This window comes from Trichomycterus rosablanca, chromosome 8 (assembly GCF_030014385.1).
Source record: "Trichomycterus rosablanca isolate fTriRos1 chromosome 8, fTriRos1.hap1, whole genome shotgun sequence".
Lineage (NCBI taxonomy): Eukaryota > Metazoa > Chordata > Actinopteri > Siluriformes > Trichomycteridae > Trichomycterus > Trichomycterus rosablanca.
The window spans coordinates 17,110,688-17,134,638 of NC_085995.1; the positions used below are offsets into that span (position 1 = coordinate 17,110,688).

Here is a 23,951-nt window from a genome sequence, read left to right on the forward strand (position 1 = left end):
CCAGAGCTGCACAGGTTGCTACTGGAATCCTCTTCCACTCCTCCATGATGACATCACGGAGCTGGTGGATGTTAGACACCTTGAACTCCTCCACCTTCCACTTGAGGATGCGCCACAGGTGCTCAATTGGGTTTAGTCCATCACCTTTACCTTCAGCTTTCTCAGCAAGGCAGTTGTCATCTTGGAGGTTGTGTTTGGGGTCGTTATCCTGTTGGAAAACTGCCATGAGGCCCAGTTTTCGAAGGGAGGGGATCATGCTCTGTTTCAGAATGTCACAGTACATGTTGGAATTCATGTTTCCCTCAATGAACTGCAGCTCCCCAGTGCCAGCAACACTCATGCAGCCCAAGACCATGATGCTACCACCACCATGCTTGACTGTAGGCAAGATACAGTTGTCTTGGTACTTCTCACCAGGGCGCCGCCACACATGCTGGACACCATCTAAGCCAAACAAGTTTATCTTGGTCTCGTCAGACCACAGGGCATTCCAGTAATCCATGTTCTTGGACTGCTTGTTTTCAGCAAACTGTTTGCGGGCTTTCTTGTGCGTCAGCTTCCTTCTGGGATGACGACCATGCAGACCGAGTTGATGCAGTGTGCGGCGTATGGTCTGAGCACTGACAGGCTGACCTCCCACGTCTTCAACCTCTGCAGCAATGCTGGCAGCACTCATGTGTCTATTTTTTAAAGCCAACCTCTGGATATGACGCCGAACACGTGGACTCAACTTCTTTGGTCGACCCTGGCGAAGCCTGTTCCGAGTGGAACCTGTCCTGGAAAACCGCTGTATGACCTTGGCCACCATGCTGTAGCTCAGTTTCAGGGTGTTAGCAATCTTCTTATAGCTCAGGCCATCTTTGTGGAGAGCAACAATTCTATTTCTCACATCCTCAGAGAGTTCTTTGCCATGAGGTGCCATGTTGAATATCCAGTGGCCAGTATGAGAGAATTGTACCCAAAACACCAAATTTAACAGCCCTGCTCCCCATTTACACCTGGGACCTTGACACATGACACCAGGGAGGGACAACGACACATTTGGGCACAATTTGGACATGTTCACTGTGGGGTGTACTCACTTATGTTGCCAGCTATTTAGACATTAATGGCTGTGTGTTGAGTTATTTTCAGAAGACAGTAAATCTACACTTCTATACAAGCTGTACACTGACTACTCTAAGTTATATCCAAGTTTCATGTCTATAGTGTTGTCCCATGAAAAGATATAATGAAATATTTGCAGAAATGTGAGGGGTGTACTCACTTTTGTGATACACTGTATATATATATATATATATATATATATATTTAAAATTCATATATGTATATTCATATGTATGGTGAAACATAGTTTCATATAGTAGTTTTCAAATAGTATTCATATATACACACATATATGTATGTACACACACACACACACACACACACACACACACACACACACACACACACATATATATTTACTGTATATATATATATATATATATATATATATATATATACACACACAAATATGAATATACATATATGAATTATTTATATATGGGTGAAAGACGAATGGGGTGTTCCAAGTACCAAAAAAAATAAAATGGTTAAATTGTATAATTTTTTCATTTAATCTTGTCATAGCATGAAAAAATGGTTGCTGTTAAAGCATTTCAATATATTCATAAAGCATTTTAATATTAAAACATAGCTAATGAAGCCATCATAACAACTTGTAAGGCACCAGAACAGTGTGGAACTGTGGAATTTGTGTCATAACACGTGAAAAAGTTGCTGCAGTAAATCTAAATTCATTCAGCAGTGAAAACCATTTGAAGTGACATTTTATCTTTTGTTGTTAACCTTGAGGTTCTTGCTGTACATGGCTTTGGTTCTGCGATTATGATTTTGACATCAGACTTAAGGTAGTAAATTTCATCAGGTGGATTTGGCCACACAAAGGAATTTCTGTTTTAATTTTGCTTTAAAAAATAATTTGTAAACATTTTTAAACACAAAAATCATAAATTTTCTGTAAAAATTTCCTTTAAGTTTCAGTAAACATGTACAAATGGAGTAGATTGAAGGTATATCCACTTATATATACTGTATATATATTAATATAATTGTATATTATTTATCAAGTGGAGACTAAAAAGTTACGTCTCGTCTTTGACCCATATATATATATATATACAGTATATACAGTGTATCACAAAAGTGAGTACACCCCTCACATTTCTGCAGATATTTAAGTATATCTTTTCATGGGACAACACTGACAAAATGACACTTTGACACAATGAAAAGTAGTCTGTGTGCAGCTTATATAACAGTGTAAATTTATTCTTCCCTCAAAATAACTCAATATACAGCCATTAATGTCTAAACCACCGGCAACAAAAGTGAGTACACCCCTAAGAGACTACACCCCTAAATGTCCAAATTGAGCACTGCTTGTCATTTTCCCTCCAAAATGTCATGTGATTTGTTAGTGTTACTAGGTCTCAGGTGTGCATAGGGAGCAGTTGTGTTCAATTTAGTAGTACAGCTCTCACACTCTCTCATACTGGTCACTGAAAGTTCCAACATGGCACCTCATGGCAAAGAACTCTCTGAGGATCTTAAAAGACGAATTGTTGCGCTACATGAAGATGGCCAAGGCTACAAGAAGATTGCCAACACCCTGAAACTGAGCTGCAGCACAGTGGCCAAGATCATCCAGCGTTTTAAAAGAGCAGGGTCCACTCAGAACAGACCTCGCATTGGTCGTCCAAAGAAGCTGAGTGCACGTGCTCAGCGTCACATCCAACTGCTGTCTTTGAAAGATAGGCGCAGGAGTGCTGTCAGCATTGCTGCAGAGATTGAAAAGGTGGGGGGTCAGCCTGTCAGTGCTCAGACCATACGCCGCACACTACATCAAATTGGTCTGCATGGCTGTCACCCCAGAATGAAGCCTCTTCTGAAGTCTCTACACAAGAAAGCCCGCAAACAGTTTGCTGAAGACATGTCAACAAAGGACATGGATTACTGGAACCATGTCCTATGGTCTGATGAGACCAAGATTAATTTGTTTGGTTCAGATGGTCTCAAGCATGTGTGGCGGCAATCAAGTGAGAAGTACAAAGATAAGTGTGTCATGCCTACAGTCAAGCATGGTGGTGGGAATGCCATGGTCTGGGGCTGCATGAGTGCAGCAGGTGTTGGGGAGTTACATTTCATTGAGGGACACATGAACTCCAATATGTACTGTGAAATACTGAAGCAGAGCATGATCCCCTCCCTCCGGAAACTGGGTCGCAGGGCAGTGTTCCAGCATGATAATGACCCCAAACACACCTCTAAGACGACCACTGCTTTATTGAAGAGGCTGAGGGTAAAGGTGATGGACTGGCCAAGCATGTCTCCAGACCTAAACCCAATAGAACATCTTTGGGGCATCCTCAAGCGGAAGGTGGAGGAGCGCAAAGTCTCGAATATCCGCCAGCTCCGTGATGTCGTCATGGAGGAGTGGAAAAGCATTCCAGTGGCAACCTGTGAAGCTCTGGTAAACTCCATGCCCAGGAGAGTTAAGGCAGTTCTGGGAAATAATGGTGGCCACACAAAATATTGACACTTCAAGAACTTTCACTAAGGGGTGTACTCACTTTTGTTGCCGGTGGTTTAGACATTAATGGCTGTATATTGAGTTATTTTGAGGGAAGAATAAATTTACACTGTTATATAAGCTGCACACAGACTACTTTTCATTGTGTCAAAGTGTCATTTTGTCAGTGTTGTCCCATGAAAAGATATACTTAAATATCTGCAGAAATGTGAGGGGTGTACTCACTTTTGTGATACACTGTATATATATATATATATACAGTGTATCACAAAAGTGAGTACACCCCTCACATTTCTGCAAATATTTCATTATATCTTTTCATGGGACAACACTATAGACATGAAACTTGGATATAACTTAGAGTAGTCAGTGTACAGCTTGTATAGCAGTGTAGATTTACTGTCTTCTGAAAATAACTCAACACACAGCCATTAATGTCTAAATAGCTGGCAACATAAGTGAGTACACCCCACAGTGAACATGTCCAAATTGTGCCCAAATGTGTCGTTGTCCCTCCCTGGTGTCATGTGTCAAGGTCCCAGGTGTAAATGGGGAGCAGGGCTGTTAAATTTGGTTTTTTGGGTACAATTCTCTCATACTGGCCACTGGATATTCAACATGGCACCTCATGGCAAATAACTCTCTTAGGATGTGAGAAATAGAATTGTTGCTCTCCACAAAGATGGCCTGGGCTATAAGAAGATTGCTAACACCCTGAAGCTGAGCTACAGCATGGTGGCCAAGGTCATACAGCGGTTTTCCAGGACAGGTTCCACTCGGAACAGACTTCGCCAGGGTCGACCAAAGAAGTTGAGTCCACGTGTTCGGCGTCATATCCAGAGGTTGGCTTTAAAAAATAGACACATGAGTGCTGCCAGCATTGCTGCAGAGGTTGAAGACGTGGGAGGTCAGCCTGTCAGTGCTCAGACCATACGCCGCACACTGCATCAACTCGGTCTGCATGGTCGTCATCCCAGAAGGAAGCTGACGCACAAGAAAGCCCGCAAACAGTTTGCTGAAGAGAAGCAGTCCAAGAACATGGATTACTGGAATGCCCTGTGGTCTGACGAGACCAAGATAAACTTGTTTGGCTCAGATGGTGTCCAGCATGTGTGGCGGCGCCCTGGTGAGAAGTACCAAGACAACTGTATCTTGCCTACAGTCAAGCATGGTGGTGGTAGCATCATGGTCTTGGGCTGCATGAGTGTTGCTGGCACTGGGGAGCTGCAGTTCATTGAGGGAAACATGAATTCCAACATGTACTGTGACATTCTGAAACAGAGCATGATCCCCTCCCTTCGAAAACTGGGCCTCATGGCAGTTTTCCAACAGGATAACGACCCCAAACACAACCTCCAAGATGACAACTGCCTTGCTGAGGAAGCTGAAGGTAAAGGTGATAGACTAAACCCAATTGAGCACCTGTGGCGCATCCTCAAGTGGAAGGTGGAGGAGTTCAAGGTGTCTAACATCCACCAGCTCCGTGATGTCATCATGGAGGAGTGGAAGAGGATTCTAGTCGCAACCTGTGCAGCTCTGGTGAATTCCATGCCCAGGAGGGTTAAGGCAGTGCTGGATAATAATGGTGGTCACACAAAATATTGACACTTTGGGCACAATTTGGACATGTTCACTGTGGGGTGTACTCACTTATGTTGCCAGCCATTTAGACATTAATGGCTGTGTGTTGAGTTATTTTCAGAAGACAGTAAATCTACACTGCTATACAAGTTGTACACTGACTACTCGAAGTTATATCCAAGTTTCATGTCTATAGTGTTGTCCCATGAAAAGATATAATGAAATATTTGCAGAAATGTGAGGGGTGTACTCACTTTTGTGATACACTGTATATATATATATACAGTGCCTTGCAAAAGTATTCAGCCCCCTTGAACTTTTCAACCTTTTGCCACATTTCAGGCTTCAAACATAACGATATGAAATTGTAATTTTTTGTGAAGAATCAACAACAAGTGGGACACAATCGTGAAGTGGAACGAAATTTATTGGATATTTTAAACTTTTTTTAAAAATAAAAAACTAAAAAGTGGGGCGTGCAATATTATTCAGCCCCTTTACTTTCAGTGCAGCAAACTCACTCCAGAAGTTCAGTGAGGATCTCTGAATGATCCAATGTTGACCTAAATGACTGATGGTGATAAATAGAATCCACCTGTGTGTAATCAAGTCTCCGTATAAATGCACCTGCTCTGTGACAGTCTCAGAGTTCTGTTTAAAGCGCAGAGAGCATCATGAAGACCAAGGAACACACCAGGCAGGTCCGAGATACTGTTGTGGAGAAGTTTAAAGCCGGATTTGGATACAAAAAGATTTCCCAAGCTTTAAACATCTCAAGGAGCACTGTGCAAGCGATCATATTGAAATGGAAGGAGTATCAGACCACTGCAAATCTACCAAGACCCGGCCGTCCCTCTAAACTTTCAGCTCAAACAAGGAGAAGACTGATCAGAGATGCAGCCAAGAGGCCCATGATCACTCTGAATGAACTGCAGAGATCTACAGCTGAGGTGGGAGACTCTGTCCATAGGACAACAATCAGTCGTACACTGCACAAATCTGGCCTTTATGGAAGAGTGGCAAGAAGAAAGCCATTTCTCAAAGATATCTATAAAAAGTCACCTGGGAGACACAACAAACATGTGGAAGAAGGTGCTCTGGTCAGATGAAACCAAAATCGAACTTTTTGGCCACAATGCAAAACGTTATGTTTGGCGTAAAAGCAACACAGCTCATCACCCTGAACACACCATCCCCACTGTCAAACATGGTGGTGGCAGCATCATGGTTTGGGCCTGCTTTTCTTCAGCAGGGACAGGGAAGATGGTTAAAATTGATGGGAAGATGGATGGAGCCAAATACAGGACCATTCTGGAAGAAAACCTGTTGCAGTCTGCAAAAGACCTGAGACTGGGACGGAGATTTATCTTCCAACAAGACAATGATCCAAAACATAAAGCAAAATCTACAATGGAATGGTTCACAAATAAACGTATCCAGGTGTTAGAATGGCCAAGTCAAAGTCCAGACCTGAATCCCATCGAGAATCTGTGGAAAGAGCTGAAAACTGCTGTTCACAAACGCTCTCCATCCAACCTCACTGAGCTCGAGCTGTTTTGCAAGGAAGAATGGGCAAAAATTTCTGTCTCTCGATGTGCAAAACTGATAGAGACATACCCCAAGCGACTTGCAGCTGTAATCGCAGCAAAAGGTGGCGCTACAAAGTATTAACGCAAGGGGGCTGAATAATATTGCACGCCCCACTTTTCAGTTTTTTATTTCTAAAAAAAGTTAAAAATATCCAATAAATTTCGTTCCACTTCAAGATTGTGTCCCACTTGTTGTTGATTCTTCACAAAAAATTACAATTTCATATCTTTATGTTTGAAGCCTGAAATGTGGCAAAAGGTTGAAAAGTTTAAGGGGGCTGAATACTTTTGCAAGGCACTGTATATAAGCATAGTCATTCTAGTGTTAAAACGCAACTGGGGAAAAAAGGCTGTGTTGCCTGCGTGCGCGTTTGTGTGCATGAAGCTTGTCGTTAATGGCAACGCGTCAGCGGAGTAATACCATTGTGGTGTGAAAAGACTGTGCTGTTATCACGAATATCAGCACGTTTAGAACGCTTCTCAACCAATCAGATTGTAAGGTCGGAACTACCTGTTGTATAATTATTAATAAACATCCATATCTGCATTTCAGGCCTGTAACACATTCCAAAAAAAGTTGAGACAGTAAAGCATTTAACTCTTTGTAATGTTGCCATTCCTTTTCACCACACTTAAAAGACGTTTTGGCACCGACGATACCAATCGATTTAGTGTTTTAGGTCTTATTTTGTTCCGTTCTTCCTGCAAACACGTCTTAAGATGTGCAACAGTACGGGGTTGTCATTGTCGCATTTTTTGTTTTGTACTGGGAACAAGTCAGGACTGCAGGAAGGCCAGTCCAGTAACTGTACCCTCTTCTTCTGCAGCCATGCCTTTGTAAGTGTGCAGCATGTGGTTTGCATTGTCTTGTTAAAATATGCATAGATGTCCCTGGAAAAGATGATGTCATGAAGGCAGCATATGTTGCTCTAAGATCCCAATGTGCTTTTCTGCATTAATGCTGCCATCACAGAAGTTTAAATTACCTTTGCCAAGTTCACTGACACAGCCACATACTATGACGGACCCTGGCTTTTGGACTTGTTGCTGATAACAGTCTGGATGGTCCTTTTTCGTCTTTGGTCTGGAGCACATGGCGTCTATTTTTTCCAAAAAAGACCTGGAATGCTTATTAATCTGACCACAATACAGGTTTCCACTGTGTAATGGTCCATCCTAGATGCCTCTGAGCCCAGAGAAGTCGACGCCACCTCTGGACATGGTTAACATAAGGCTTCTTTTTTGCACAGTAAAGTTTTAAGTGGCATTTGTTTATGTAACTCTGTATTGTAGTGCTTGACAAAGGTTTGCCAAAGTAATTCCTTGCCCATGTGGTTATATCAGCTTTTGTTGAGTGGTGGTTCTTGATGCAGTGCCTTCTGCGGGATCGAAGATCATGGGTGTTCAGCTTAAGCTTGCGTCTTTGGCCTATACGCACTGAATTTCCTCCCGATTCCTTGAATTGTTTAATGATACTATGCACTGTAGAGAGAGATATGCAAATCCCTTCCAATCTTTCTTTGAGGTACATTGTGTTTAAACATTTCAATAATGTTCTCACTCATTTGTTGACAAACTGGAGATCCTCTGGCCATCTTTGCTCATCAAAGTCTCAGCGTTTCCTGGATGCTGCTTTTTGTACCAACCATAATTACAATTACCTGTTGACATCACCTGTTTAGAATCACATAATTATTTAGTTTTTTCACCTTATTACTAGCTCTAAATTGCCCCGTCCCAATTTTTTTTGGAATGTGTTGCAGGCCTGAAATGCTGGAATGGAGGTATATTAACAAATGAAATGAAGTTGAGCAGACAAAACATGAAATATCTTGGTTTTAAACTTTCTGCAATCAAATAAAAGTCAAAGTAAATGTAAGAAACACTGCATTTTTATTTTATTTGCATTTTCCATACTCTCCTAACTTTTTCTGATTTGGGGTTGTAGACAAACTGGTTGTTTTACCACAAAATTACTTGATCTCATATCACCCACAACTAAGGATATACAACTACCACGCTTTTCATTTTAACTTACAAAAGTTTAATTTTTATGTTTTTCCTGCTTAATAACTAATAAGAATAAGTAATAAGAAATGTCACAGATGCTGATAAGAAGTTCTTTAATGACAAGATAGATAAATACAACTTCAAATTCAGAGTGCACGACCTTGCAATATTATGCATCAATTTACTTGGAGCAGTGACTTATCCATCTTGGATAGCCAACTAAATTCCATTAATTCAATCTCCCAAACTGAGCTTACTGCATTGGTTAAAACATTAAAGTCATTGTCATGTATACTTCACCCTATTCCACGTTGTTTATTTAAAGAAAAAATATTCATAAACATATCAATTTTTACTGCTATGTATATATTAACCCCAAACCCAATTCCGTTAACACAGTCAGTAATATTGAGAATTGTGTAAACGACATAAAAGACTGGATGTGGTTTCTTCTACTTAATTCAGATAAAACAATGGTATTACTTGTTGAATCTAATGCCACGAGGGAAAAGTTGTAAGTAAGTAAGTAAAGTAAAATTTATTTATATAGCACTTTTCACTAGAGATGGACCGATCGGGTTTTTTGGCATCGATTGCGATCTCCGATCTCCTTTCAGGGCAATTGGCCGATAGTCGATTTCGATCGGGGGGAATGACATGCAATTTTTTGCGCAAAATCAGCAGTAAATAATAAAGTATCCAAACAATTATTTTTTTCACCCACAGGAGACATATCTTATTAGTCTAACTGACCACACACACACACACACACACACACAGGTTTAATGTTATCCAGTTTAGTCTGAAAAAAACTTAAAAGATAAACCGAAAGCAACAGCGTGTGTGTTTCTTAAAAAAAAACGCTTTGTTTAGAGTGTCGCTTTAAATGATTCTGATTCAGGAGTCGAATGTGACGCGTAAGTTTCTCTCTCCGTTTTTACTGTTATTAATAAATGCTGTGGTTTTAAATAAACACCAGCTACTACAGAACATTTTGTGTGACTTTCTTACATTAAAAAGCTTAATTAAAAAGCTTAATTAAACCGCTATTACCACAGAGCGGTCACCGAGTCAGACTCGTTCCGTCTGTGGAGCTAAAAGTTCTGATTACCCTAAAAGTTTAGCAGATGATCCTGAACTAACGAATTTGGTAATGAATAAACTTTTGCCTCTGATTGGCTCTGTAACGTTTCTGTTCTCATTTACATCAAAAGCAAGAACCACTTACGAGTTACCAAACTGAACACGAGTTTGAATAATGTGCTGATAGAATCGGCTCAGATGTGACCGGGTTGTATTATCTTTTTAAAGTAAATATTTCAGTCAGCAAAATTACATCGTATGTATGATGCACAACGTTAATTCTGTTATTTTAGGTCGTGAAGAGCTTTCATGATGGTTTCTGTATGATGGTTGATGAATGGTGATGTGATGGTTCGTGTTTTGTAGCGCAAAGTCTGGATCAATTCACTGAGCTGTTAACTTAACGTGATCTTTATATATCAAGTGATCGGATCGGCTACATTTGGGAAATATCGTCCGATCGTCGATAGCATATTTTGATTGAAAATCGGCCGATATCGATTGAAAGTCGATCGATCGTCCCATCTCTACTTTTCACAGATAAGAATCACAAAGTGCTTTACAAAAACATCTACATAATAAAACACAACATAAAATAAATTAAACAATAATAATAATAAATAAAAAACAAATAAATGAATAAATAAATAAAAATGAATAAATCATTCAACATTATACAAATGCCTGCTTGAAAAGATAAGTCTTTAGTTGTTTTTTAAAAGAATCTACAGAATCTGCAGATCTTAAAAAGTTGGGTAGTGCATTCCATAATTTTGGAGCGTTGACCTCAAACGTGCGATCCCCACGAGTCTTTAAGCGGGAGCGTGGGACAGACTGCAAGTTCAGCTTGTTAGACCTAAGAGAGCGCCCCGATACATATGGGTGAAGTAGCTCTGATATATAGATGGGAGCCTGACCATGCAATACTCTATAGGTAAAAGTCAAAATTTTAAACTGCATCCTATACTGCACAGGAAGCCAGTGTAGAGATGTTAACAGTGGGGTTGTGTGACACCGCCTATTTGAGCTAGTAAGTAATCTAGCAGCGGTATTCTGTATTGTCTGCAACCGATCACAAGCAGACATACTATAAGCAGAAAACAGGTCATTGCAGTAGTCAATACGAGATGAAATAAAAGCATGTATAATCATCTCTAGGTCAGCATTTGAAACTATAGATCTCAATTTGCTTATATTTCTTAAATGAAAAAAAAAAAACAAGATCTAGTCAGCTGTTTAACATGTGTGTCAAATAACAAAGACTGAATAAAAACAACACCCAGATTTCTTAAATCTGAATGGACAGCAGAGGAGAGAGATCCAAGACCATTTTCAATCAAGAGGGTCACCTTATCAGGGGCAATAATCATGACCTCAGTCTTTTCTGCATTGAGCTGTAGAAAATTATTTGCTGTCCAGTCCCTAATAGCACCTACACAGTCCATGAGTCTCCTTATATTATGCAACTCATTAGGTTTGAATGAAAAATATAATTGGATATCATCAGCAAATAAGTGATAAGCAATATTAAAACTATTAATAATCTGTCCCAGAGGCAACATATACAAAGAAAATAACAGTGGCCCCAAAACTGATCCTTGTGGAACACCACAATATAGTGGAACAGAAACTGACCCAACATCTCCAATAGATACAGCAAAACTTTTCTGTCAGATATGATTTAAACCAGTCTAGCGCTATGCCCGATAAACCCACCCAGTCACGTAACCTATCTAGCAAAATTTGATGATCTACAGTATCAAACGCAGAGCTGAGGTCAAGCAAAACCAAAACAGAACATTCACCTGCATCAGAAGACGTTAACAAATCATTGGAAACCCTCAAAAGAGCGGTCTCCGTTGAGTGTCCCTTTCGAAATCCTGACTGATACTTATCAAAAATATTATATTTCTCCAGAAAAGCAGTGAGCTGGTTAGCTACCACTTTCTCTAAAATTTTAGATAAAAATGGGAGTTTAGATATAGGTCTAAAATTTTTAAGCTCTGCAGGATCTAAATTGGGTTTCTTCATTAATGGCTGAACAATAGCATGTTTAAAATAAGAGGGTACACACCCTGTCGCCAGTGAAGAATTTATTATATTTAGCAATGCGGGCCTATACTTGGTAAAACTCTTAAAAATAATGAAAAAGGCATCACATCTAAGGTGCTTGTTGATGGCTTTAATTTTCCAGCAACAACCAACAACTCATCTAAATCGATAGGTTGGAAAGAATCCAAAACAGTAAAAAGACCTGGAGGACCAATATTAGACAGATACAACCCCGTCTGAATATTAGATCTAATAGCCATTACCCTATCAACAAAAAAAGAAAGAAATCTGTTGCAGTCCTCAACAGAAACACATGACAATGGTGTAACTGGTGGCGAAACAATGGTATTAATTGTATCAAACAAAATGTTAGGATTTCTCTTGGATGATAAAATTAGATTTGCAAAATAAGCAGATTGAGCATCTTTTACTAAATCATTAAAAGAAAGATGAAGATCTTTTAAGTAAAGGCGGTGTACTTCCAACCCAGTAGACTTCTATAATCGTTCATAACTTCGGCACTTCCGTCTTAAGGAGCGGACCTCATCAGTCATCCACGGGACACTGTTATGGATGGCTCTAGACATGGCCTTTACCGGAGCTACTTTAACCAGTATTGAAGAACAATGTTCATTAAAAGACTGCATTAAAAACTCAGCATTACTGCAATCTATCTCGAAATCACAACCATAATGAGTTAAAAATTGATCAATCGAGTTATAATGCGAGAATGTGTCATTTTTTTAGGACAAAAATGTTCAACATTTCCAGACAGGTTAAAAAAAGACACATTTATGATCACTAATCAAAAGATCTTCACACCAGATATGATCAATATCTAACCCCAGAGAGAAAACAAGGTCTAAAGTATGACCACCTAAATGAGTGGGACCCGAAACAAATTGTTTAAAATGAAGCGACTCTGTAATATTAATAAATTCTGTAGCTACGCAATCTGAGGCATCATCAATATGCAGATTAAAATCTCCAACCAGTAGAACATTGTTCAGCTTAATAACAGAGGTTAAAAAATCAGTAAACTCAGATAAAATCTCACCAGTTGGACCAGGAGGTCGATATATTAAAGCACAGTAAAATGGCTTTAGCCTTCCAACTTTTATGAACTGCAGTTCAAAAGTAGTAAAGTGTTCAATACTTACTGACAATTATATTGATTTTTCCAAAACACCGCGAGACCTCCACCATGACCAGACAATCGTGGGGTCCCAATAAAAGAACAGTCCAGCGGGCAAAGTTCATTTAGGAGAACAAAATCCATATTTCGTTGCCTGGTTTCAGTTACAAACAAAAAGGCCAAATTGGTCCTAATAAATAAGTCATTTAACACGTGAGCCTTATTCCCCACTGAGCGTGCATTAATTAAGCACATTTTGACTGGGGGAGCCAACAAGATTTCATTAGCTGAGGGAATTGGTCGAAGAGTATTGAAGTTTACTCCACGTTTTCTATCCCGCTCCGCATGTAGTGATGCGACGGAGCACACAGCTGACCAGATAGATGGAATCGCGCTGGGACTGGAATCGGACTGGGAGTAAACAAACTTTCCCCGGGAGCTCCTATGAATGTAGCGGCACCGGCGAAAAAGTCCAAGTTGTTTTATTACTGATAAACACGATGGAGTAGTGTAGTTGTTGAGTTTCCTCAGTTGATTGTCAGAATACCTTAACATCGTGCGCGTGTGGAGACCAGCTATAGCTGCTACTCGTGAAAGCGGTGCACAGGACCAGACCACAAGGCAGGGCACACCAGAAAATTTAAGTCCAGGTAAAAAGTTCCTATTGTGAAACGCTGACAGCAGATAGGTAGAAAACGATAGTCACTGTAAAGTCCTCAAAAAAACAAAAAAAAATAAAGTCCTCAAATGGACTTGATATGGAAGTCAATGGAAGTGATATTAGAAAAAAATTCCAGAAATGCTTCTCAGATATGGGAGAAACGTATTTCCTAAATTCCTTGAAAATTTTATTCCAAATCACAGATGGGGATATATCAGGAGTGATATAATCTATCTTACTCAAAAGTGCCTGAGTAAAATCACTGTTTGGGAGTTAACTAACCATGTCTTGAAAACAGCAGGCCATCTTCTTCTATTTACGAATAATAGTGGCCACTGTGCTCTTTGGGACCTGTAAAGCTGCAGCAATTTTTCTGAACCCTCCTCCAGATCTATGCCTTGACACAATCCTATTTCTGAGGTCTGCAGATAATTCCTTTGACCCCATGGCTTGGAGTTTGCTCTGATATGCACTGTCAACTGTGGGACCTTTTATTGGCAGGTGTTGGCAATCCCCAATCATGTATAATCAATTGAATTTACCACAGGTGGACTCCAATTACAACCCCAAATCAGAAAACTTTGGGACAGTATGAAAAATGCAAATAAAAAAAAATGCAGTGCTTCTTACATTTACTTTGACTTTTATTAGATTTCAGACAGTTTGAACACAAGACATTTCATGTTTTGTCTGGTCAACTTAATTTCATTTAATAATATACCTCCATTTGTGCATTTCAAGCACATTCCAAAAAAAGTTGGGACGGGGGCAATTTAGGGCTAGTAATGATGGTATAAACTCAATAAGGTGATGTCAAAAGGCAATTGTAATCATGGTTTGGTACAAAAGCAGCATCCAAGAAAAGCTGAGTCTTTAATTTTTATTTATTGTATTTAACCTTTATTTAACCAGGCAAGTCATTAAGAACTGCTTCTTATTTACAATGGCGGCCTGGCAAAAGGCAAAGCCTTTTGAGGAACAATCATACAAACAAATTTACATAAGACATTGAAAACGAACAACAATGATCACAATACAATACACAACACATAGTCGAATCACCCAGCAACAATATAAAAGAAGAATCAATTTGTCATACAGCTGCATGTATCTCTTAAGATATCTGTAGTTTGTTTTTTAAAAGATGTCTTAGAAATAAATGTATCCAGCCTTAGAGTTTCTTGCAGTTTGTTCCAGTCTATGGCTGCAGCCACTTGAAATGATGACTGACCAAAAATGGTGTTGGTTTTAGGAACCTTCAGTGAAATACGATGAGCAGCGCAAGTATTATAAACTGAAGATGAGGTTTGCAATAAATGACACAAATAGGGAGGAGACAAACCAAGCAGGGTTTTGTATATGAGCATAAACCAATGAATAGCAAGACGAGTGTGTAAAGATGGCCAGTTCACAGTAGAATGAGCAAAGATGGCCAGAGGATCTTCATTTTGTCAACACATGCGTGAGAAAATTATTGAAATGTTTGAAAACAATGTACCTCAAAGAAAGATTGCAAGGAATTTGCATATTTCTCCCTTCACAGTACATAATATCATTAAACGATTCAAGAAATTGAGAGGAATTTCAGTGCATGAAGGGCAAGGGAGCAAGCTTAAGCTGAACGCCTGTGATCTTCGATCCCTCAGGTGGCACTGCATCAAGAACTGTCACTCAACCATAGCTGATATTACCACATGGGCAAGGGATTATTTTGGCAGACCTTTGTCAAGCACTACAATACGGAGTTACATGCACAAATGCCACTTAAAATTTTACTGTGGAAAATAGCCTTATGTTAACCATGTGCAGAAGCGGCGTCGACTTCTCTGTGCTCTGAGGCATCTAGGATGGACCATCACACAGTGGAAACGTGTATTGTGGTCAGATGAATCAGCATTCCAGGTCTTTTTTTTGTAAAAATGTACGCTGTGTGCTCCGGACCAAAAACGAAAATGACCATCCAGACTGTTATCAGCAACAAGTCCAAAAGCCAGGGTCTGTCATAGTATGGGGCTTTGTCAGTGCCCTTGGCAAAGGTCATTTACACTTTTGTGATGGCAGCATTAATGCAGAAAAGTATGTTGAGATCTTAGAGCAACATATTCTGCCTTCAAGATGTCATCTTTTCCAGGGATGTCCATTAATTTTTCAACAAGACAAATCAAAACCACATGCTGCACACATTACAAAGGCATGGCTGTGGAAGAAGAGGGTACGGGTACTGGACTTGCCTGCCTGCAGTCCTGACCTGTCCCCAATAAAGAATGTGTAAAGAATTTTGAAACAAAAAATGTGAAACGGCGATCCCGTACTGGTGCACATCTTAAGATGTGTTTGCAGGAAGAATGGGACAAAATAAAAGCTGAGACACTAAATTGCTTGGTATCCTTGGTAAAAATGTTTTTTACGTGTCGTGAAAAGGAATGGCAACATTACAAAGTGGTAAATGCTTTACTGTCCCAACTTTTTTTGGAATGTGTTGAAGGCCTGAAATGCAGGAATGGATGTTTATTAATAAATGAAATTAAGTTGAGCAGACATGAAATATCTCTGGTTAATACTGTCTGCATAAAATAAAAGTTTAAGTAAATGTAAGATGTTTTTATTGTTTGCATTTTCCATGCTGTCCCAACTTTTTTCTGATTTGGGGTTGTAAATTTTAGAAACATCTCAAGCAGTATCAGTGAAAAAACGCACCTCAGCTCACTTTTGGGTGTCAAATTAAAAGGTGTGCACACTTGTGTAAATATGATATTATACAATTAGATTTTTAATAAATTAGCAAAAATGTCTAAAAACTCGCTTTTATTTTTTGTGGGATATTTTGTGTAGAATTTTTCATTTCCCTCAGAATAAATAAAGTACCTCAAGCTTAGGTTGAAGATGTCCTGCTGATTGTTATTGAAAAAACACTATTATTTTGGATGGTCCAGTGTTCTCCACACAGAAGTTTATGTAGTCTGTGATGTAGTTTGTCAGGCTGTCGACATCTTCGCCTTTTAGTCTGTTAGGTCAAAGCAGTCTTTTAGAGCTTCATAAGCCTCCTCAGACCTGCTTTTCACATTTTATATATTGACTGTGTTGTCCATTATGCTGAGCAGCTTGTGCAAAATTCTTTGCTTTAGGGGCTCCAAAGCAAACCCCAGCACAGAGCCAGCCTTTCTTATTAGCTTTTTCAGCTTTTTGAAGTCTTTAGCTCTGATGCTGCTTCCCCAGCAGATAGCTGTATAGAAAATTGGCCCTTCTTGTTGACAACCTCAAAGTTACACCTTCAGTCCAGTCTGTCATCAAGGTGAACACCCAGGTATCTGTACAGCCTTCATTTCTTTTCCCAGGATAAAAAGAGGTTTCAAAACAGTTCTGGTCCTTCTAAAGTCCAAAACCAATTTCTTCATTGTTGCTACATTTAACAGGAGGTGGTTGTTTCTAGAACATGATACATGATCCCTGTTCTCAGTCTCATCTCAATCCTTGATGAGGTGTTAAGGCAAGCGGTCTATAGTCATTGATGGCAAATGGAGGAGACTTCTTTGTAACTGGAACAAGGCAGGGTGTCTTCCACAGCACTGTAAACTTCTTGAGACTCAAACTTAGGTTAAAATGTGCTGTAGAGTCCTGCATAGTTGGTCCACGAAGGTTTTCGGTACTCTGAGGCTTATAGCATCCGGACCAGGGGCTTTGTTCCGACACAGTCTCTTCACCTGGCTGCTGAAAACAGACAGGCAGGAGGGGGATGTATTAGAAGACTCAGTTATTTGTGACATGGGTGAAGGTAATGATGAAGTTATGGTTGGGCTTGCCCAGTAAGGGGAGGAGTGATGTGTTACGTGCTTCCTTGGTGTTGGCATAAAACAAGTCTAGTGTTTTATTGTCTATTATTTAGCATGTTACATATTGCTTAAAATTCTGGACCATGGAGGACAGAGAAGCATAATTAAAATCTCTAGAGATCAGAATGAGAGCCTGAGGATGCTGTGTCTGCAGTTTACTTGTGACTGAGTGGATTACATCACAGGCTGTGTTCTAGGCAGCAGAGGTGGGAATTTAGGCTGTTATCACAGTTATAAAATGCGAGAATTTTCTTGATAAATAATACAGCCTATCCGCACACAGAATCTGTAAACATTTTGTCCTGTCTGTAAGCCGTTCAGTGCAATGTTAGCATTTAGTTTTCTATGTCAGCTTAGTTGTCTATGTCTCTGTAAACAGCATTGGGCTACACTCATGATATTCTGCTGTGCCAAGTCAATGCTGCCAACTTGTCCATTTTGTTGGGTAAAGATCTCACATTCCCCATGATGACCGCTGGAAGAACAGGTTTATAGTGTTGCTTCCTAGATCGACGCTTAGCACCGGCACGTTTCCCCCTTCTCATTTGTCAAATGAGGTAACATTTTTTCAGTTGGTAATTTGTATGCTCAGACTTGTCTTGTTCTGACAGTAGTGGAACCCAATGTAGTCTTCTGTTCATTAGTTACTATTGCTCTCCTTTTAACCCAAACCAGTCGAATCACCCTTCCTTAATACAACCTCTCTGTAATTTAGTTCGGTTGAGGTGTGTGATTAATTATTGCATAACCAAGGCTTTTGTTTGTGCCTGCAGATCTACTGCTTACTGATTGAGAGGACAGTACCAAGGGCCTTAAACCAGACATCGAGCCACAAATATTGTACCAATTTTATTTGTTGCATATGACGGTCAGAACCATTTTTCCTCTGTCAATCCTGCTTAACAGACGAGCAAAACCTTGTCCGTGAGTGGCAGAGATGAGATTTAAACTTGCATATTTTAAAGTGTCAGCTCTGGTGTGCTTTACCGCTGCGCCACCCTGAGCGCCCATATGGAATGCCACTGGAGTCTTAAGAATTATTCAACCACTTCAATAGAATCCCTCATAATAGCACAATTTTAAATTCAGGTGTCTCAAGCACACCTGGTGTAACTAATCAAGGGCTTTATTAGTTGTTTCAGGTGTGCTTGAGATAAACACATCAAATACCTAGGACTGGCTAGGGGTTTGTTGACCGTGACATTTTATTGCATGTTAGAAATATGGCTGAATCAAAAAAAGTTAATAGATAATTGTCTTGCTAAAACACGGAAAAGAATACAAAAAACATCCAAGGCACTCCATGTTCCAAAAGATACAGTTGGAAGCGCAGTATGTCTGGAGGAGAAAGAATGAAACATATGCTGAAGAAGATTCTGGAGTGGCCATTGCAGTCATCTGACTTGAACCCATAGGAAATCTGGTGGGATTTAAAGAAGGCTGTTACAACATACACACCCAAAAAAAATTTAAACGAAAGGCCATTGGCCATAATGAATGGGCTAAGATTTCTCAGGAACACTGCCAGAAGCTGGTGCATGGCTGTGCATCATGTTTGTAGCTTGTAATAAGAGCAAAAGGGTGACGCTTGCCCCGTAGTCATTTAAAGTGCCATTTTGTGTTGAATTTGAAGAAACCATCTACATATACAGGTAAGCGAACCTTTAGGAACAGTTACAAGAAAAAAAAAATATTGAGATAATAACATGAACAGGAAATATTTTTTTAAACTTTTTTTAATACCATTCAGTACAACAATGATACACTAGAGAGACTTGTGAGGCTTCACATCTGTAAAGAGACCTAAAGATTTCTGTCACGTATTGTCCAACACGACAAGGATTTGCCTTGAAGAACTGGATATGCTGTTCGAAACCAGCTGTGAAAAACAAAGAAATACATGCAGCTGTAAGTGCTGCCAAATGGGCTTCTACAAAAGAATTAAATAAATGATCCAAAGGTCTAAAATAAAAAACTAGTACTGATTCATATGTTAGAGGCCACTAAAGCATGTTTTTACTTTTTTGAGTATGGAAGCAGATGGAAATGGTCAGTTCTAAAAGCTGCAGCTGTGTTGTAATGTTGAAATCAACACAGTTTCTTACATTTACTTTGACTTTTATTTCATTGACAGTATGAGATATTTCATGTTTTGTCTAGTCAACTTCATTTTATTCATTAGTAAACATTCATTCCTGCATTTCAGGCCTGCAACACATTCCAAAAAAAATTGGGACAGTAAAGCATTTACCACTTGTGTAATGTTGCCATTCCTTTTCACCACACTTAAAAGTCGTTTTGGCACAGAGGATACCAAGTAATTTAGTGTTTCAGCTTTTATTTTGTACCATTCTACTTGCAACAGTATGGGGTCATCATTGTTGTGTTTTTCGTTTCAAAATACTCCACACATTCTTTATTGGGGACAGGTCAGGACTGCAGGCCGGCCAGTCCAGTACCAGTACTCTCTTCTTCCGCAACCATGCCTTTGTAATGTGTCTTGTTGAAAAATGCATGGACGTCCGTGGAAAAGATGACGTCTTAAAGGCAGAATATGTTGCTCTAAGATCTCAATGTACTTTTCTTTATTATTGCTGCCATCACAGAAGTGTAAATGTTCTTGCCAAGGGCACTGAAACAGCCCCATACCATGACAGACCCTGGCTTTTGGACTTGTTGCTAGTAACAGTCTGGATGGTCGTCTTTGGTCCAGAGCACACAGCATTCATTTTTTCTAAAAAAGACCTGGAATGCTGATTCATCTGATCACAATACACGTTTCCACTGTGTGATGGTCCATCCTAGATGCCATCCTCGAAGATCACAGGCGTTCAGCTTAAGCTTACGCCCTTGGTCTTTACGCACTGAAATCTCTCCCAATTTCTTGAATCGTTTAATGATATTATGCACTGTGAAAGGAGAATTATGCAAATTCCTTGCAATCTGGGCTGGCCATTTCAATATTTTATTGTTTTCAGTTTTAAGGAACTGTTTTACCAGTTTTGCTGTTTGACGGGGCATTGTCCTGCATGAAAATTGCTGGCTGATTGGGTGATGAACGCAGGGTAGGAAGCACAGAAAAAGGTTCTGATAAACATTTGGATTCACTCTGACATGTAGCTGTATAAGAGGCCCAACTCCTGCTGCTGAAAACATTCGCCAAACCATAACACTTACTCCTCCACCTTTCACTGACTTCTTTACACACTTTGGGTTCAGTCTTTCCCCAGTTTGACGACGAACATAATGTTCCCATCGGACCCAAATAAATTAAACTTGCTTTCATCACTGAAGTGAACTTTGGACCACTTCTCTTCTGTTCACACAACATACTCCTCAGTAACGGCTAGTCTTGCATTTTGATTCTTTCTGCTGATATGATGCTGAATGATAGGTTTGGTCACTGCACAGTTGGCTTTCAGTCCAAATGCTCTTAAACGTTGAGACACTGTATGACGAGGCAGATCCTTTCCATGTTCATTGCTGAACTGGCAAGCAATTCCATCTGCATTGTTGAACTGATTGCCCATTGAAATTATTTACATTATCTTGTCCTTGCTTGCATTTGTCTTTCGTGGATGACCATCCCTCTTGGGGGACTTGAATGAGTTTGTGACATTGTAAAGATGCAATATTCTAAAAATCACAGATTTAGAACGACCAACTTCTCTTACTATGGCTGGTAGCAGTGTTAATTTTGACAGCAAATTTTGATTTAGTTTTAGTCATAGTCTTTTGACTAAAATGTAATTTAGTTTTAGTCATAATTTAGTCATCTGAATTGTTTTAGTTTTAGTCTAGTTTTAGTCGACTAATTATCATAAGAATATAGTCGACTAAATCTACAGTCGATTCAGTCGACTAAAATACATATTTGTTTGTTTATTAGGATTTTAACGTCATGTTTTTACACATTGGTTACATTCATGACAGGAACGGTAGTTATTCATTACACAAATTTATATCGAACACAGTCATGGACAAATTTAGTATCTTCAATTCACCTCACTTGCACGTCTTTGGACTGTGGGAGGAAACCGGAGCTCCCGGAGGAAACTCACGCAGACACGGGGAGAACATGCAAACTCCACACGGAAAGGACCCGGACCGCCCCACCTAGGGTTCGAACCCAGGACCCTCTTGCTGTGAGGCGACAGTGTTACCCACTTAGCCACCGTGCTGCCCTAAAATACATATAAAGGGTGTAAAATGTAAATGCTTTTTCATCAGTTCCCTTAAATTATTTAAGTCATTATATACACTTACACAAAATGAAACATTTTTAACCAGTTATGGAATATTAGTAATGTTTGAACATCTTTATTTAACTGACCTTGCTTATTGAGCATAACAATAACAAAAGATTAATGACCAGTAGGCCTGCTCTGCCTGAAAAATATATGCATTGTTCATAACAAATTGCATATTACATTCTTTATAAAACTGGGTACCATAAAAGCAGCTGACATTATGTTGCCATTATACTGCCAGCGGTGCCAGATGTTTCAGATTTGTTGTGTTTTTACCCTAGATAGCCCCACATGGTTTACACATCGTCTTGTTTTTCACGACGTCAAATGAGAAATGTGTCCATATATCGGCTCTCATCTTTCTCCCTGTTGACATTGTGGAGTCAACCTAGTTCCATGAGTAAAGAAAGTTCACAGGCTAGTCTGGTCTTCCCGGGTTTAGATCAAACTTGTGCGAGTGTGCTCTTACCGCGGTACACAGCTATCTCTATCTACGGCTCTGCCGCGGTACTGCAAAAGATTAGTACTGATTGGATGGCTACCCAGCTTGTCCCACCCCTCCACATACGCTAAAGTAGTTATGATTGGATCTCTTTCTAACTTGTCCCTACCTTCCACAAAACTAAATCAGTTCTGTTTGGATGTCGTCCCTGCCAAACATTTTCGTCTCGTTTTTATTCGTTGACGAAAGTGTCGATTCATTTCGTCATAGTTTTTATTTTTTTTTGTAGTTTTTATTTAGTCATCGTCTCGTTTTCGTCATGAAAAAATGGTTCGTTGACGAAAACTATGACGAAAATCATTCGTCAACGAAATTAACACTGGCTGGTAGGGTCGTCCCTTTGGCCTTCATCTGGACAACCTGCTGCCGGAGGGTTTCAGTCACTTTAGAATGGCTCACCAGCTTACAATGTCAGTGAAAAATGGAAAGTTACGCAGCCAGTAAGGTTTGTCAGATAATTAAGGAAATTAGCACCAGGTGCCAGATTAACACCAATAACTGGGAGGTATCTGAAAATGTTTTCTAATTTTGATCAGTGTTCTTTTTCAAATCTCATTTAAGTTTTTTATACTGTGTTTCAGAATATATGTAACTCATTAAATGCTTAAAATACTGCTCTTTTACTCCTGTTTGGATCATTTCAAATAGGATTATGCAGTGACCTCCACTGTATATTAAAGCTTTTTTAATGATTGTGTGTTTTTTGTTCTTTTACAGTGACAATAACATAAAGCAGGTGGGTGTCAACATTGTATGCAGGTTTGGATGCCCAAAGAGCTCTGGATATATGGATTGAGTAACTTGCCCTCCCGGAGTAAATATAGTGCTACTTTATACATAATGGGTCCTCGGAGAAAATCCACAAAGACTATGAGTATGGACGGAGTAGCTGATTGCACTTCATTTCAAAATGAGCTCAAAGATTACATCAATGAGCTTTCACATGAGGTTCTCTGCCACATATTCCGGTTAGTAATTTTTATATTGCAACACTTAGATTGACTTTTTGCCTTCATTAAAGTCATTCACTGTAACCAATATACTGCATATAAATTGACTCCTCAGTGCTAATTGCTTGGAAAACTGGTCTTACAGTGTGTAATTGTCTGTTTTATGTCCGGCACTGCATAAATATATACAGGTGCAAATGGAGATATTTCACCCCCCTCACTGTAAAAAGTATTATGGTGATGTTAGGATTGAATGAAAATATGCAACATGAAGTCTCAGTAAACCGAGAAAAATATCAATTGAAATTTTTGTAACATTGACAATTCAACCCTTTTTCTCAGTACTTGGTGGAACATCCTTTTGTTTTGATAACATTTAATAAGCAATTTTAGTAGGGGCTAACTAGCTTTTGACAACTTTTTTGTGGAATATTCCCCCATTCATTTCGTCAAAAGCTTTCAGCTTTCTTTAAATCCCAGCAAAGATTTTCAATTGGATATAAAACTGGAGACTGAGGTGGCCACTCCAGGATATTCCCAAACTGATTCCTTAAACAATCTTTAACCTAAAATTGTGGTTGGGATCATTGTCTTGCTGAAAAATGTATTTATCACTTAGATTCACTTTTACCACAAATGGCATAACATTCCTCCTCAAAATTCCTTGATATTTCTTTCATTCTATGATGTCAGTCACATGGTCAAGATAACTG

The 23,951-nt window shown here is 39.4% G+C and overlaps 1 protein-coding gene across 5 annotated transcripts in view; it reads left to right on the plus strand.

Moving 5' to 3' along the window:
• fbxo38 (F-box protein 38) overlaps nt 1-23,951 on the plus strand; it is an 87,557-nt gene that overhangs the window by 11,102 nt on the left and 52,504 nt on the right. For all 5 annotated transcript variants that reach the window (XR_010013497.1, XR_010013498.1, XM_063000535.1 and 2 more), the window contains exon 2: nt 23,006-23,256. Coding sequence is in view for 3 of the 5 variants with exons in the window: in XM_063000535.1 (XP_062856605.1) it covers nt 23,042-23,256 (215 nt within the window). In the remaining 2 variants the exon portion in view is untranslated. The remainder of the gene's footprint in view (nt 1-23,005; nt 23,257-23,951) is intronic.